Source organism: Pyrus communis, chromosome 8 (genome assembly GCF_041283825.1).
Source record: "Pyrus communis isolate YQ-2024b chromosome 8, ASM4128382v1, whole genome shotgun sequence".
NCBI classification, from domain to species: domain Eukaryota; kingdom Viridiplantae; phylum Streptophyta; class Magnoliopsida; order Rosales; family Rosaceae; genus Pyrus; species Pyrus communis.
In genome coordinates, this window is record NC_142572.1 from 15,466,107 (window position 1) to 15,483,204 (window position 17,098).

The 17,098-nt window shown below is 37.0% G+C and overlaps 3 protein-coding genes across 4 annotated transcripts; all 3 read left to right on the top strand.

The window, feature by feature from the left end:
* Positions 1-2,553: 2,553 nt before the first annotated feature.
* On the top strand, positions 2,554-6,952 carry LOC137717855 (sulfite exporter TauE/SafE family protein 3). Its single transcript, XM_068457351.2, has 12 exons — positions 2,554-3,526; positions 4,084-4,243; positions 4,662-4,862; positions 4,945-5,009; positions 5,220-5,247; positions 5,349-5,428; positions 5,510-5,596; positions 5,702-5,752; positions 5,849-6,070; positions 6,220-6,313; positions 6,454-6,594; positions 6,689-6,952. Exons 1-12 carry the CDS (start codon positions 3,311-3,313, stop codon positions 6,772-6,774), a joined length of 1,431 nt encoding a protein of 476 aa, XP_068313452.1. The 5' UTR covers positions 2,554-3,310; the 3' UTR covers positions 6,775-6,952.
* Positions 6,953-8,804: 1,852 nt separating this feature from the next.
* Positions 8,805-11,631, top strand: LOC137717863 (uncharacterized). Of its 2 annotated transcripts, none has more exons than XM_068457358.2 (6): positions 8,805-9,187; positions 9,918-10,045; positions 10,192-10,295; positions 10,418-10,505; positions 10,745-10,806; positions 11,139-11,631. In XM_068457358.2, the coding sequence occupies exons 1-6, from the start codon at positions 9,075-9,077 to the stop codon at positions 11,289-11,291; spliced, it is 648 nt and encodes a 215-aa protein (XP_068313459.1). In that variant the 5' UTR covers positions 8,805-9,074; the 3' UTR covers positions 11,292-11,631. The 2 variants fall into 2 exon arrangements, with proteins under 2 accessions (XP_068313459.1, XP_088554724.1); XM_088698598.1 differs by having other exon boundaries at positions 8,930-9,187; positions 10,745-10,881.
* A 1,218-nt stretch (positions 11,632-12,849) lies between these two features.
* On the top strand, positions 12,850-15,818 carry LOC137717694 (la protein 1). The gene is made up of 10 exons (XM_068457138.2): positions 12,850-13,053; positions 13,165-13,243; positions 13,362-13,511; positions 13,623-13,765; positions 13,903-14,051; positions 14,355-14,453; positions 14,536-14,923; positions 15,091-15,238; positions 15,358-15,439; positions 15,541-15,818. Exons 1-10 carry the CDS (start codon positions 13,003-13,005, stop codon positions 15,629-15,631), a joined length of 1,380 nt encoding a protein of 459 aa, XP_068313239.2. The 5' UTR covers positions 12,850-13,002; the 3' UTR covers positions 15,632-15,818.
* The last annotated feature ends 1,280 nt before the right edge of the window (positions 15,819-17,098 follow it).

Here is a 17,098-nt window from a genome sequence, read left to right on the forward strand (position 1 = left end):
ATATATATATTAATTTAATGAATAAAGTATATTATAATATAAAGTATTTAGAATGTTACTTTTATAACATAATTGTATTGTCTTTCTAGTATAAATAAAACACACATGTATTGATGAACCCTATGTGGATATATTAGATTGATCTCGTGATGAATATTAATTTGTAGGAAAAATAACTATGAAATTTTTAAGTATACAAAAATGATAAAAAATTTATATTTAAAATTTATCACGGAACGAATTTTGAATGAATTATGGTGCGAAAATCCAACAACAAATTAAGTCTCGCACAATTTTTTCTTATGAATGTGAGTGATGTAATAATTTGACATAAAATATAACATAGGATCTCCTCATCCACTGATAAAGCTAGCGTTACGTCCTTGCTCTAAGAAGTAGGCAAATGAGCTAGCTAGCACCTATTTTTGGAAAATGATCATCCCCATCATTTTCTAGGAATTTTAAGAATTTTGTGATCATTCATCATATATTGTACGATCAAAAATTATTTTAAATTTTAAATTTTAAAATTAAATATTTACAATATCTAACAAAAACTGAGATAATGTACAATGACGGTGACCGAGTACAAATCTCTGGAATCTCTAAGAAAATAATCAGACAAAGATCTTTTGCCCTTTTTTTTATAGCATTTCTGACAGCAGGCACATGAAATCAATTCGTACAGTCATGCCAACAAAGCGTTATAAATTTTGGAAAGTTGTGGCCTAATGGGTCATGTGTCGTAAGAATGAAGTGGAATAATGTCACGTGCCTACAAAGTTTTATGCAGTCTTTGTAATACTTTATTTAATTATTTACGTTGAGTACAGGTGTAGTATCAAGCGGATTATTATATAGCGTGGCTTGGTATTCATAAATGAAAGTGGAGTCCGTTGTCTATATCACTATTATTTTTAAGATTTTTATTGCAAATGATTTTGAAATTGATCCACATTATTAAAATGATTATTGACATTAAAAATTGATAATATAATCTTTGAAAATAAGTGTTGTCCTTCCATCATAATTTTGTCAAAAATTTCTATTATGTGCTGATGTAGCACATAAATAGGTCATACAAGTCTTTTTTTTTTTTTTTTTTTCTTTCACAAATGTCCCTGAAATAGCCACTGAATTAACATGGTCATTGAAATTGAAAATCGATCAATGTAGTCCAAGAAATAGATGTCTCAAATCAATGTGGTATTTCCGTTGCAATCTTGTAAAAAAAATTGTTATCTATTAATTGGGACCTAGGTTTCCTCATGGTTATCAGCATTCCAGGCAGCAAATTGCAAACCAACAAGGAGAGGAGAGAGAGGGGGGGGGATTACCCACCCCGCGGTGGTTTCCTCCTAACCAAGGCTGGGTCAAAATCAACACGAACGTTAAATGTCAATACCAAGCTGGGTGGGGTTGGAGCGGTACGATACGGGACTGGAGGGGTGTTTTTTGGCGACAGGGGTGTGGCAATATCCAAGCGTCACTTCTATGCCGCTCCTGGAGTTGTTTGCTGTGAGACACGGACTGCAATTGGCCCAGCAGCAGGGGTTGCATCAGGTCGTGGTGTAGAGTGATTCCATGAAGGCCATTGCAACATTTAATAAGACCTATTCGGACTCGTCGACAATAGGTTTGTTTGCGGATGATGTGTTGTAGATGGCATCCTCCTTCTACATGTTGAATTTTATTCACATTTCTCGTTTATGTAATGGGATTGCCCATTGTTTTGCAAAGTGTGCTTTGACTAGCAGCAATAATTTAATTTGGATTGAGGAGCCTGCTATCCTCATTCAGGATCTCCTCCTCCAAGACATATGTAGCTCTTCGTGACTTGATTTTAATCAATATAACGTTTTCCTTTTAAAAAATTAATAATTAATTAAGAAACTTGTCAAACTAGAGATCCAGTCTCACAATCACCTCTAATCCTAACCCACACTACTCTACCTCCATTATGATAGCCTTTGCAGTCTCTTAAAAATAAAAAAATAAAAAATAAAATAAAATAAAATCTTAAGGCACCCATCTTTACACCCTTCACCAAATTGGACCAAGATCGAGACCACCTTTGTGACGGCTTGGATTCGGGACGACTTTTGTGACATCACTATCAACATTTAGAGAGCTGTTGGGTGCTCCCCCAATGATCTTGGCTATGCGGAGAATGATGAGCTTTGCTTTGAGATAATTGCAAAAATGTATTTTGACAACTTTTTAATTAATTATTAAACTCACACCAGCACATAACATAATTTTTGACAAAATTGTGATGGAATGACCACATTAATTTGCAACACCTATTTTCAAGACTACATTGATCGATTTTTAATTTTAGAGACCATCTTGATAGTGTGGGTTAACATCAAAGATCATTTGTGATAAAAATCCTTAAATATTGTGGGATCTATTTATGTGCCCATAAGTGTATAACATAATTTTTTATAGATTTGGGACAGAGGGATAACATTGGTTTGTGACATCTATTTTCAGGAACTATATTGATTGATTTTCAATTTTAGATACCTCTTGATTGTGTAGGCTAATTTCAGAGACCATTTGTGGTAAAACCCTTCCCTTTATTTTTTGATAAAAAAAATATTGTCTCCTCGATCAAATTTTTATACTAACTTTATAAATTATATAATGTGTTGACAATATAAGATAGCAGGTTAATCAATAAAAAAATTTCTAATTCTTTAACAACATGCCAAACAATTATCCCACGTGTAGAGATTAGAGATGCATGTACATAAAACAAGAAGAAAGTCCATCCAAGCAAATTACAACTCTCCCTCGCGTTTTTATCTTCCTCTTCCTCATCACATTTTCCTTACTTGATTTTTGTTTTTCTTGTATGGAATGGAACTCTGTCGTCTCCGACTCCATTACTGAATCCAAACAAGAAGCAAACACCTTTCACACATATCTGTCGTTCACCCACCAAACCCCATTTCGTCATCTCTCCTATATTAAGCCTTCATCCTTCACCACCCACTTCACTGCAATCCAAAACCAGACAAAATCTAGAGAGAGAAAGCTTGAGACATAGATAGACAGTCGAGAGAAGGGGGGGGGGGAGAGAGAGAGAGAGAGAGAGAGCGCTTTTCTTGTCCTTCCTATTTTCTCTTTCTCTTTCCATTTCTTGCAGATATAATCCATTGGCCTAGACCCTTTGACCTATAAAGCTCTTCAATTCTCTCCCATTTTCCTAACCCACCTCTCTGAATCTATCGTACGAAAAACCCACTTGTTCCTTTAGCTTTCTCGGCAACCAAACAGAAGAAAAGGTAGTGGCTTTATTGATATGACGGCGTTTGGAGCGAAATGGCAGGGTTTGAGATCCGTGGCAATGGTGATGTTTCACTTTGCGGCGGCTTTTGCGTTTGTTTCGGCGGAGAGAGGCCTGAGGCTTGAAGGTTCGAGGTTCAACGGAACAGAGGGATCCGAATCTAATTACCTTCTCAAAGCTGTGAATTTCTTATGGCAATCGGAAAAAACGGGATATCATCATGTTTGGCCGGTAAACCCCACAAAACCTGTTTAACTTTATCTTTTGCTTGAATTTTCTGTTTAATCTTGAAGTATACTTTACTTTCCAGCTGAAAATGATTTCTGACAATAAAACCAGCTTTATGATAATAAAAGACAACCAAAAAGCAGTTTTGAATAAGTACTTTTTAAGACATTTTGGTCATGAAGCACTTTTTAAGAAACACTTCCGAGCAGTTTTCAAGAAGCACTGGCTTTTAATAAATTTTTAAATGCGTTTAGAACTTCTAACAAAAATGCTTATGGCCAGAAGTACTTTTTAGAAAATGTCAGTCCAAATGGGCCCTAAGAATCTAAGATTACCCCTGACCCTCTTTCCTTGTAAATAGTTGTAGTAGATTGGTGTAAGCCTGAATGCAGAGATGTACACATCATTTGGATAAATCATAAATATGTGTTAGTTGGGATTTTAAGGCAAAGCGGTGTTAAATTGGATACTTATTGCTAATTCCTCTGTTTTTATATGCATGTAGAAAACTAACTATAAGGGGGTTGTAAATAATGGATTTTGTGAATTTTGGTTTATAGGAAATGAAATTTGGGTGGCAAATTATTGTGGGTTCTATTGTTGGATTCTGTGGAGCTGCTTTCGGGAGTGTAGGCGGTGTTGGTGGTGGTGGCATTTTCGTTCCTATGCTTAGCCTAATCATTGGGTTTGATCCAAAGTCAGCAACAGCTATATCGAAATGTAAGAAAAGATCTTCTGGTGTTTTTGATAGGAAAGAAACTATGTATTGTTGAAATGGTAGTTATATAATACGGTGTATGTTGAACTGCTTCAGAAGCAGCGCTAGCGGTATCATTGTTCAAATGTGATGGCTGTTTGAACTGAATCAAGGTTTTTCTCAAACTACTTGACTTTTTTTTTTTCATACAGAAAGCTCTTTATCACAGATCACTGTCACCTGATTTTAGTTCCTCGGTGTGACACCTGAAGTCCTTACGCTGTGTTAATTTGTCATGGTAGTTTTAGTGGATAGGCTTTTAAGTCCTTTTCATGGTTGAGACCTATAAAATTGTTTTCTCAAACTACATTGATTTTTACGTAGTGATTTTACTGTTATATTGAATTTACATCATCGTGGATTCATTTTGCTTCGTTTCAGGTATGATCATGGGTGCAGCTGGCTCAACTGTGTACTATAATCTCAAGCTAAGGCATCCGACAATAAATATGCCCATTATTGACTATGATTTGGCTGTGCTCATCCAACCGATGCTCATGCTGGGCATTAGTATCGGAGTGGCTTTCAACGTGATCTTTGCTGATTGGATGGTCACAGTTTTGCTGATTGTTCTCTTTATAGGTAATGGACCAATCATTACTTAGGTTCCACTTTCTTGGCCTTACGCTTGAATACTTCAAATGCTTACTATTGTCGTTTTCAGGTACATCAACAAAGGCGTTCTTCAAGGGTGTTGAAACATGGAAAAAGGAAACCATTATGAAGAAGGTAATGCTAAATTTCTGACTGTCATTACGTAATTCAAGGATCACGATATATCATGTCACCTTAGTACGCATTGTATATCTACCTCCATAGTTATATATGCCAATAAACAAGGCTTCAATTTAAATTCAGGGTTTTAAGTTTTTCTGAAATGCATACATTGCACTACTAAATGTTTTGCTAACCGTTGCTTTTTTTTTTTCTGGATTTTAGGAGGCCGCTAGGCATTTGGAGTCAGCTGGTGAGTTTGTTCTACTGTTGCTAAATGTTGTATAAAACATTAGAATTTTTTACTTGTAGTTGAGTCCTACAATTTCGCCATATATTTTCTTGTTTGGTCAGCTGCTGGTGAGAATGTGGCATACAAGCCTCTCCCAAGTGGCCCAGCGAATGAGCAGCAAAAGGAAACCAAGGAGCAGGAGGTGAGTGCACGCACAGTACTTGCGCAGACACTGTTATAATTTTGATGGAGTTTCGAAGCTAAATCTTGATGACCATTTCAGGTCTCGGTCATTGAGAATGTTTGCTGGAAGGAGCTTGGACTTCTGGTTTTTGTCTGGGTTGCATTTCTTGCACTGCAAATTGCCAAGGTTTCCATCTCTTTACCTAGTCTATCAGAAATTTTTTATTGCAAATTCCTTTTATTATACGACATTGTGGAGTTAACAGGTGATAACCATCTGACTTTTCCACAGCAACGCACAACTACTTGTTCTCCAGCATATTGGGTAGTGAATTTGTTACAGGTACTATGGTGTGATGTATTTGTTTCTCTGCATGTTACCTGTAAAAATTCAATACCTGAACGGTCAGGAACGAGTCACTGTTTCCATGTACTGCAGATCCCAGTTTCCCTTGGTGTATCTATGTACGAGGCAGTGAGCCTTTACCAGGGACGGAGAGTAATAGCATCTAAGGGAGAGGAAGGGACAGATTGGAAAGTGCACCAGCTGGTTATCTACTGTCTCTTTGGTGTAATTGCAGGAATCGTAGGTGGGTTGCTTGGATTAGGTGGAGGATTTATCATGGGTCCGCTGTTTTTGGAGCTCGGAATCCCCCCGCAGGTGAGTTTTGTGATTTTCCTTGACATGAACATGATCTTGATTCTTGAATAATGACGCAGAATCTTTTTAACCAAGCGTTATTAAACAAAATAAAGAGCCATCATCAACGGTTTAGTTTGTTCTAAAACTTCTTGGTGATTACGTTGCAGGTCTCCAGTGCCACAGCCACATTTGCAATGACATTCTCGTCATCCATGTCCGTTGTAGAATACTACCTTCTAAAACGTTTTCCAGTTCCTTACGGTAAGTTTTATCAAAGCAACGCCAAGGATAGTTCGCTACAAAATTGTCATTCTTTATCCAGTTGTAGACAGATGGAGCTAATAGTTCACAGTTCGTCTAAATTTGTATATTAACGCACATACATTCCAATCTTTCTGCAGCTGTCTACTTGACCGCGGTTGCCACTGTTGCGGCGTTGGTAGGACAGCACATTGTGAGAAGGCTGATTATACTATTTGGAAGGGCATCTCTGATCATATTCATTCTAGCCTTTACCATATTTGTCAGTGCAATCTCACTAGGTGAGTTTTTTTTCGTCGACAAACTTCACTTCAAGTTGAGTTAACACCCTGAATTCTGAGAGGTATTTGTTCTCTTTTGTTTTTGTTTTTTCAGGTGGAGTTGGGATATCGAACATGATCGGGAAGATTAACCAGAACGAATACATGGGTTTCGAAAACCTTTGCAAGTATGATGTATAAAATGTGTCCTTTTAAAGGGGAAAAAATTGCTAGGGTTCTCATTGATGAACTCTGTACTGTGTTCTGCTACTACCAGTTTCTTTTTTTGTCAAAGTTTTTGTACTTACTAGGTCAAATTTGTGTTTTGCCCCCAAAATTGTGGATCAGTAATGTGAAAGCTAGTTTCTCCTTTTCTCTACTTTGTTAGATAGTTTTTATTTTTATTTTTATACAACCGACATTGGGGAGGGAGAAGTCGAACCATCAAACACAGAACTTCGAATACATAGAATTGCCTGCTCTTAGTTTACTTGAGCTACAAGGTTCTTGCTTATGGTGAGAATCTTTTTATTTCTATACAACCAGTATTGCGGAGTGAGGAATCAAGCCAACCTCGAATACATACACAACTGCGTGCTCTTAGTTCACTTGAGTTTCAAGATTCTTGCTTTGGGTGAGAATCTTTTTGTTTTTATACAACCAGTATTGCAGAGGGAGGAATCGAACCATCCAGCACAAAACCTCAAACACATACACAACTCTTTGCTCTTAATTACTTGAGTTACGAAATTTTTGCTTCTGGTGGAATCTTTTGCGCGTATGTAGTTGCGCTTACAGCAGCCAATCAGAGTGATAAGAACTAATATTACACTCCAAGGGTACATGATTGATTAATTAATCATATATCCTAACTCAAGAGAAACGTCATATAATCATTTTAGTTGCATAAATTGAATGTTTCAATGTTATGAATTTGTAATTTGCTATCAAAGCTCTTCTGCTATACATCGACGCATATTATTATACGACACTACGTTTTAAGCCGACTTAGATCTATCATCTAAATTCTTTTGAGTTCTTTATCGCATATCTAACTGGTTTGTTTTATTTTTTTTTTAATTTTTTTTTCCAATAGTTAAGGTGGGGTTTGAAAAAATGAGGGGGAGAGGATTGGTTGGCCACAAGGGTGCTTGATTTTCACTAGTCCTTCTCACATATATAGTCATTAAATTCAACTATGTATGTCATACTTCTTAGGGATCTGGCTACAACACTTATGGGTTCATTTAGAAATGCTTTTAAAATGATTGCAATCACTTTTAAAGAACATGTTTTTAGATTCGAGTGCTCCAAGATTCATTTGCGTCTTTTATTAAGGAATGATTTAAAAGATATTTTCACCAAAAGTGGTTTTAGTTATTTTAAAAATATTTCCAAACTAATTCATTAGTACTTAATATTACCACCATCTGACGGTTAGACGTAGTCCAGAATTTTCACAATTAGACATTGCAAAGTCAAGCCACTTTAATTTTGCAACTTTCTTTCAAAGCAACAAAACTGCCAAACTTGCAAAGAGCCACTTTAATGATGCTTGTCCTTTGTGGCAGTGTCTCTTGTTTGTGGTCCCTCAGACTGCCCTTCTTCTGTTTCGCTTTGCTTGCCCCTCCTGTGGACCTTCCTTGTTTGTTTGGCTGTTGCCCTGGTTATGCATTTTCCAGTCTTCCAAAAAAAAAACAAAAAAAAAAAAAAATTAATTAATTACGAAACTGCAAGTTGGAGATGTATGACCTGCGAGGGATTCTTGAACTGAACCTTGAAAGTTATGTTAATTACAGGTCACCTTGTAGCTCAAGGAGCTTGTAACCTAAATTCCATCTTATTTCCGTCCATGACGACTTTGATGTCAATATTTTATGCAGATACATAATGTGGTTCAATCAATTCGCACATTTTTAACGTAAAATATCATTGCATATATATATATATAAACATATTTATCTCTACACTCAAGATTCGATCTGAGGTCGCCCAATATTGCTAGAGAGAGACTTTTCAATGCGTCTAGAATATGAGCACATACGTCATATATTAAAAGAGGTGTGATATCTACACACTCTTTTTTACTTCTCACACATCTTTTTAATTTTCAGCTGTTAAATCGAGTGAATTGAAGAAGATCAGAGGACAAATAATACAAATGGAGAAACATTTTAAAGAAAATTGTTCCACTTATATATATTAATATAAAGCATACCTTTCGATATTCTAGACACACTGAAAATCTCTATTCCCCGTTAGTCCAACCGACACGTCGTCAAATGTTCGTGGAAATTGCCACTTTTTGCCAAATTTTCAAACCGAGGCCCAAACATGAAAAACAAAAATTAAAACCAAAAAAAATAAAAAGTTGTTCCAGTGGCCAAAATTTCCAATTGGAAAGGTGGAAGGTGGAAGTTGGAAGGTGGAACTCGGAAGCCTAGCTCCTCCTCAAAGTTTGTCGCTTTCTTCTGCGGAGATCAAATTCCAAAGGGCGAAACATGGTGTTCTACTTCAAAGCTCGATCGGACGTCGGCGATTTCACCATTTTCATGGGCCTCGACAAGTTCGAGAACGAGGAGCTCATCAAATATGGCTTCCCCGAAGACATTTGGTAGCTCTCCCCCAATTCTCTGTCTCCAATTGTTTGAATTATCAATCCAATTCGCAATTTATCCGAATTTTTCATTAGAAAGATAGAAAATTTGCAATTACATTTCTGGTCAAGTTTTGGAATTTTCTGGTCAAGAATCGAGAATTAACTCGAATTTGGGGATTAGATTAGGGGGTATTGCAATTTTCTCACAATTGAAGAAGCAGATTATGTGGTTTGAATATTAGGAGCTTGCTTAATGAAATCAGTGACAGAATCAAGATAACCGTTCGTTCTTGTATAAATAGTGTATCTGTTCTTCCACCAGGAGGCGGAGGGATGATTGAGATTGTTTGTGCAGTTCACGTAATCGTTGACCCCTTTCCAATTGATACTAAGCAGCTTAACGACCGAATTGGTCCTCTTTCACTTTGTATCAGCATTGTGATTCCGTGTTTCTTTAACTGCATAATCACTTCAAATTCGGCTGTTTATTATGTGGTTGAGGCATTTATATATAAGGATGAATTTACCTTGTAATTATAGATATCTAATGTTTAAGAAATGCATGTTTAGCTGGTTTTCGAGTAATTGCTTGTTTGGTTTGGACCACGTTTGCACATTATTCTGTGTTTGATTGTCTGGATTGTTATTAGTAACTCAACAACAATGAAAGAAAAGACTTGTTATTAGTAGGAAATTTGTACTGTGTATGCTTAAAGATTTTTCTGATGGGATTTTGGCGTTACAGGTTCCACGTGGATAAAATGTCATCTGCCCATGTTTATGTTAGACTGCACAAAGGACAGACCATTGACGATATAAGCGAAGGCTTACTGGAGGATTGTGCTCAACTTGTCAAAGCAAATTCCATCCAAGGCATTATCTAAACAGATTCTTATGTTTTAGAGAAATTTGGTTCCACTTTTTAATTTCATCTACGTCTCTATAGAAGGTTTCGTTTCTTCTGGTTCTAGTTAGGATACTGCAGTGGTGCCGTGTACTAATGATGTATTATGTTGCAGGCAATAAGGTGAACAATGTTGATGTTGTTTACACTCCCTGGTCCAATTTGAAGAAAACTGCCTCCATGGATGTTGGTCAAGTTGGTTTCTACAATTCAAAGATGGTGAGGTTCTACAATATGTACATTATTTTGCGGAATCAAGCCATGCCATGTAGTTTGTATTTTCATTGGGTTCGGCATACACGGAGATACTGATCATTGTCCAACTCTGACACTTTGTTAAGGTTCGAACAGTGAGAGTGGAGAAGCGGATCAATGAGGTAGTTAATAGATTGAACAGGACAAAAGTGGAAAGAAAGCCTGATTTGAAAGGTAAAGTTATAGTCTCAGCTTCATTTTACTTGTCTACAAAATGTGGCTCTAAAAGTCCAATCTTGAAAAGCAGTACTCATGTTGCTCTTTATGGAGGAAAGTTGACACTTGGTCTACTATTTCTTATGTATGTTTTGTATTTACGGATATAGTAAGTGATATTGGACTTCAAATGTTACCCTTATCTATTTATGGTGCAATCGAGAGATAGCTAACGTGCAAATAAAATGTAAGTGCAGCTGAGCGAGAAGCAGTTAATGCAGCAGAAAGAGCTGAGAGAAAGCAGTTCCTGAGGGACAAGGTAAGTTCCGCCTCCTGTCTTGGCCAATATGAGGCTCTTAGTGTGTCACATTATCTGAGTGGATTCTTCATAGCAGTAAGTTCAAATTTTCTTCATGTAATTTTTCTCTTGCCGTGAAGCTTTACCTTAGAACTTTTGACTTGCACTTAGCTCAACGGGTTTTGGATTTAATAATGGTTAACAGTCCGAATCTTGAACTTAGTAAGAGTACTACGACTTGCTTTTGATCAACTCATCTTGCCTCTAGGCTGTATCTCCCATTGTTGTAATGTAATATATTATATTCTTGTGTTGAGCAAAACAATTTAATTTTTGATGAAACTATTTTGCAGAAACGACGAGAGGAGATGGAAAGGCTTGAGAAGGAGAGACAGTTGGAACTAAGGAGCTACAAAGGTTTGATGAATTCTGAAAATATGACATCTAACAAACAAATTGCATCAACAAACAAGTCATTGCAGGAACTGGAAGAGGACTTCATGTAAGGATATCATTGTCTTTGGGTTGGGCGAGATGGCTGCCGTGTGCCGCTGCCCATGAAGAATCGAGTTTATCATTCAGTTTGTGAGTTAGTCTTAAAAGTTACTTCCATTCATGAAATATAATGTCCTAAACCTTTTATTTTGTTGATGTCGATAAGAAAAAGAGAAAAAGCAAAAACGGAGGGAGAAAACAAAATGGGTTTATGGGTGAGGGCTGGTTCGGGGAGTATCTCTTTCTTGTCACTGCATGTTGTATGCGTATCATAATGGCGATACACAAAAATTAAACTTCATTCAAGATGATGAATGATTTACTTGCAAATGGATTTACATCATTTTAAAACCCTTATTAGTTAATTATATTTGCAGTTTGTGAATGATTTACTACCAAGCACACACGCGCACCACGCACACGTGCACACGCGCGCGCACACGCACGCACCGCACACACAGAGAGGAAAAAAAGAGAGGGGAAGGGAGTTAACAAGATAATATTGCTAGCTTAAGAGAGTAAAATGAATCAGGGAACCCTAATATGTGTATGCTTGTGTTTGTATCTTTACATGCAAGTTATTTAGTGCAAATGTATGTCGTGTTTGTGTGTAGCTGGGTTTATGCGAATCTTATTCGGATGTTCTTAATTGTTTCCCTGTTTCTGGGATTATCTGTAAACATTTGGTCCGTACCGCTCTATCGCGAATTTCGTACCGATTGATTCAATGTTTGAGGAGCATTTATATTCAAATTGTTAGACCTCTTTGGATTGATTTGGAATTTACGATGGTGATGATAAACTCTTGATTTCGTTTGTAGAAATGTTTTGGTTCAATAAACGCAAGGCATAAGCTTTAGGGGGACTAACTGTGGAGCTAAACCGAGACTTTTAACACCATTGACAAACAACAGATTCAATTTTTGGGGTAGAGATCTCTCGTGTTGGAAGATGAATTCGTTTTCAACTCGGTTTTGGTCTGATTAGGTGAATAAGAAAAAGACCAAGTGCTTAAAATGTTGAACCATATACAAATGTGGACTATGGGAAACGGAAGGTTGCTCTGTTCTTGCTGCGTGAACTCAAACGTATCTATAGAGAGATGAATTTTGTCACAACTATCTGGCGGTGCAGCATTCAAATACATGCATCATTTAAAATCTGAACTAACTTTTATCGATTTCCATTATCATAGACCAAAGCGAAAGATTATACTAATTTCGAGACTATTTTAAGATAAAAGGCCAGAAAAAGGAAGATTTTAACGTAATACGCCCAAAAAAAGGAAGAATTTAACGTGGGAGAGATTAATGCGAGGAAATGCTGAACATTTAGCACGGTGTGTGTCACCTCACGTGAGTACGTGTGATCTTCAAGCATTTGATCGGAACAGAATCCAAAGCTAAACTGCAGTACAGCAGGGGATTTGATGCCCGCCTCTCTCTACAGCCTTTGACCCTGGTGGGTCCCAACTCTCCTATATGCTTACGTGGCAGAAAACTGGAGCATCTCGGAGCAGAGAACTGGACGACAAACAAGCCATAAGTAAAGCCCACTTAAAAACTACTTGAACCGAAAAACAAACTGAAGAAGCCCAAACGACGCTGAAAATATCCCCCTCCAAAACCCTAGAATCCCTCTCTCTCCTCTGTTCCCTCTCGCTGTTCGGAAGCGAAACAACAGTTTCACACAGTCATTCTCTCTTTCTCTCTCCTCCTAACAATGGCGACGCCTTCTTTGGACGAAGAAACCTCGAAGAAAGTGATCCGCCAGGTTCGGTGTTCAAACGCTCCCAAATTTTGATCGATTTTGTTCGAGTTTATCAAATTTCAGATTTTTTTTTTTTTAATTTTTCCCTGAAAAACTCGATTTTGTAATTTTTAGGTCGAGTTTTACTTCAGCGACAGCAACCTTCCGAGGGACGATTTTCTCAGTAAAACGATTAGTGAAGGCGAAGACGGACGTATCCTTACTTTATCAAATTTCTGGGTTTTTCAAGTCTAATTAAATTAATTTGTAGTGTAATTTTTTTTAGGGTTTGGATTTCTGGGTTTTGAGTTGACCTTGAATTTGACCGTTAGTGGTTAGCTTGGCTCTGATATGCTCGTTTAGTCGGATGAGAAATCATCTAAGTTTGGGGGATGTGAAGCCGGACAGTGTCCCCGAAGCTATCATAAAGGCCGTTGCCGAAACGCTTCGACTATCTGCCACTTTAAAACTTTCGGAAGACGGTGAGCTCCCTGTTCGTAATCACTAGAATGCAACTACAAATGCAATGCTGCTTTATATTAACAAAATTGGTTTCTGGGCGAAGACGAATAAATCGTGTTTATGTGTTTTAGGGACAAAGGTTGGTAGGGCTAATGAAATGCTGAAGCCGGAGGAGGTGATAGAGCAGGTTGACATAAGAACGGTAGCTGCTTCACCGTTTGCGTTTGATGTGAAGCTTGAAGATGTCGAAACTTTTTTTAGGCAATTTGCCAAGGTATTGGTTGCTGCACCATCATTAAGTGGCATTGAATTACTGTTGCTTGCTATCTTTTCGTATTTCAGTATTTTGTAAAAAGATTTGTGCTTTCTATTAATGTTGCATTTGTAAGAATTTGTTCTCAATTGTTTCAGCTTAACAGCGTGAGGCTGCCTCGCCATGTTGCCGACAAAAAGCTACTCTGTGGCACTGCTTTGGTTGAGTTTTCAACTGAGGAAGAAGCCAATAAGATTTTGGAGCAACCTTTGGAATGTGCAGGTGTTAAGTTAGAACTGAAGCCGAAGTAAGTTTCACTTCTTGCATACCTTTGTCATACAGAAAATCTGTTTATTTTTTATTTTTTATTTTTTTTTCAATTTTGTTTAATTAGGTTATGACAATACAAAAGGGCATTGGCAGGTAATTGAAATAAAACAAATCTGGTTCTTTTATAATGTAATTTTCTCCTCTGTCATCTTGTTTTTGTTTCATACGAAATGCAGCTTAACAAATATATTTTTTTGTATTTGTTATGATTCTGTAATTTTTGTTCTTACGAGTCCCTGTTTGTATATCTGCATGTTCTAAAAGAGTATGTGTGATTCAGGAGGGATTTTGATGCCGATAGAGAAAGAGAGGTAAAGGAATATGAGGCTCGACCTGTTACAAGTACGAAGGGCAAGAATAACCCGAAAGCTGAAGCTGAGTAAGTGGATACACTTATTTTGATTTCCATATTTTTCTTCTTTGGGTGTTTAACCTGATTAACTTGTCTTATGATGTTACAGCTACCCTAAAGGCTTGATTGTTGCATTCACGTTAAAGAGCTTGTCCGGCAAAGGTCCTGCAGTGGTTAGTGGTGCGCCGGACAATGCTAATGGTAGTACAAATGGTACTAGTGAAGAAACAGAAAATAAGGTGTCAGAAGATGTTAAAGTAGCTAATGAAGATGTAGAAGTTTCTGGAGAGGATGCTAAGGATAAGGAAAATTCTGATGAGAAAAATAGTTTGGATGACGTGAAGGAAACTGGAGATGGGGAAAAGTCTTCAGAAGGTTCCGTTCCAAAGGGTGGAGAGAAGGAAGAAAGATTGAATGCTGCCGCATACAAAGATAACATGGATGTCGTTTTGCGTGAGGATTTGAAGGCTGTCTTTGAAAAGTTTGGCACCGTAAAGGTATCACAATTATTCTCATTACTTTATGGCTTGGATTTCTTTATGCAGTGCGTTATTAATTATGGTACTCTTTAACAATTTGTAGGTAGATTCTTTGTGTTCATCATGGTTGAGTGTATTCTGATGATTTGTTCTGACATTTTCACACCCGTTTCTGTCATGTGAAGTACATTGATTTCAAGATCGGAGAAGAATCAGGATACATTCGGTTTGAAGAACCTGAAGCAGCTCAGAAAGCACGTGCAGCTGCAGTCTTTACCGAGCAAGGAGGTCTGGCTGTGAAGAATTTCATCGCTACTTTGGAACCAGTCAGTGGTAAGCAGCAACTTTTACCTTTATTTCATTTATAGTGGTTATATCCTGGAGCTTGATGCGTCATGAATACTAGTTTCCTCCTCTTGTATTGAATGTTGTTCTGCTTGCCAATCTTTCAGGTGAGGCGGAAAAGGAGTACTGGAGCCTTTTCCGTGGCAACCAAGAAAAATTCCGCGATAGTAAGAACCACCGTGGAGGAAGGTTAGTTTTAAATTCTACACACGCCCTATCAGCGCCCTAGTTTTCTCCCCGGATCATGAGTTCCCATTTCTTATTTTTCGATTTGTGTTTGTGCTTACCAGGGGAGGCAAGCACCATCGAGGTGGGTGGAAAGGCCGCTCAAGAGACAATGATAAATCCGGTGGTCGCCCCAATAAAGTCCGCAAATTTTGATCTACACGAGAGCCATCCCCTCGATCATGTTTTTGGATCAATTTTGTGCTATACGTTTTCGATAGAGGCTGGTCTCTCTTAGCTATAAAAAAGCTTGGTAATTTTTGCTTCGTTACGAACAGTAATATTGTTCTAGTACTTATCTGTGTAACATGAATAATATAATTTTATAGTTTATTTTCCTCAACCTTTCTTGATTTCTCCATAAACTAATTAATTACCTATATTTGAAGAACTGGCTAGTTTTATGGAAATTCTCAGAAAATCTTATTGGTGAATCTGGTGAATTATTAAAAAAAAAGGCAAATTACAAAAAATTACCTTAACTATTGGGTTATTAACAGTTTCATACCTTGTCTTTAAAAAGTTTCAATGTAATACCGTATCTTTCGAATTTGTTGCAATGTCATACCTTTCGTCAGTTGATTGTCAATTCCTTTGTTAAATGTTGACGTGGCATAAGATGGGGTCTATTTTTTTTAAAAAACATATAAAAAACAATTAAAAATATTAATTAAATATTAACTAAATATTTAAAAAAACAAAAAAAAAAACCCAACCCCCTGTAACCCAGAAGGAGGAAAAAAAAAAAACAAAAACCAGAGCCCAACCCGCAACCCATCCTCCATCTCCTCTGTGCATCCATCTTTCGCATCTTCCTCCCCCTTCCACTCGAGCCCAAACCGCAACCCAGAGAAAGAGAAATAAAAATAAAATAAAAATAAAATAAAAAATCCATCTTCTTCTCCTTCTTCCTGGGTTGCAGGGGGTTGGGTTTTGGAGGGAGGGGACGAACTGGGTTTGGTATTTTTTTTTTGGGTTGGGGTGGGGGGGGCGAACTGAGTTTGGTTTGGGTTTTTTTTTTTCTTCGAACTGAGCTTGGTTTGGGTTTTTTTTCCTTCTTATTATTCTTCTTCTGGGTTGCAGGGGGTTGGTTTTTTTTTTTTTTTTATTTCAAGTTTTTAATAGAAAGTGTGTCACGCCACGTTAGCATTTAATAGAGGAATTGACAGACAACTGACGGAAGGTATGACATTGCAACAATTTTGAAAGATACGGTATGACATTGAAACTTTTTTAAAACGAGGTATGAAATTGTTAATGACCCAATAGTTGAGGTAGTTTTTTGTAATTTACCCTAAAAAAAAAAAATTAGAGCCTGTTGGCATCACGTAGAGTACCAAACTGCCCTAAAAGATTTTTGAGTTTTGTTTTCAACCTTCCCCATGTTACAATTTATATGCATTCATATCAAATTTTGGGTTCATAAGAAATATTCAAGCCAAATTAAAAGTTCTTCAAGGATTACAAGTATTGTTGTGCTTTAAAAAAAAAAAAAAAACTATTTATATTATGAGAATAAATAGTTGTAAAATAAAGTTATTAAGTATTTGGTAAACATTTTTTTGTAATAGTTCATTTAATAAAAAAAAAAAACAGTGTCTGAGTGTTTAGTAAACTTTTAAA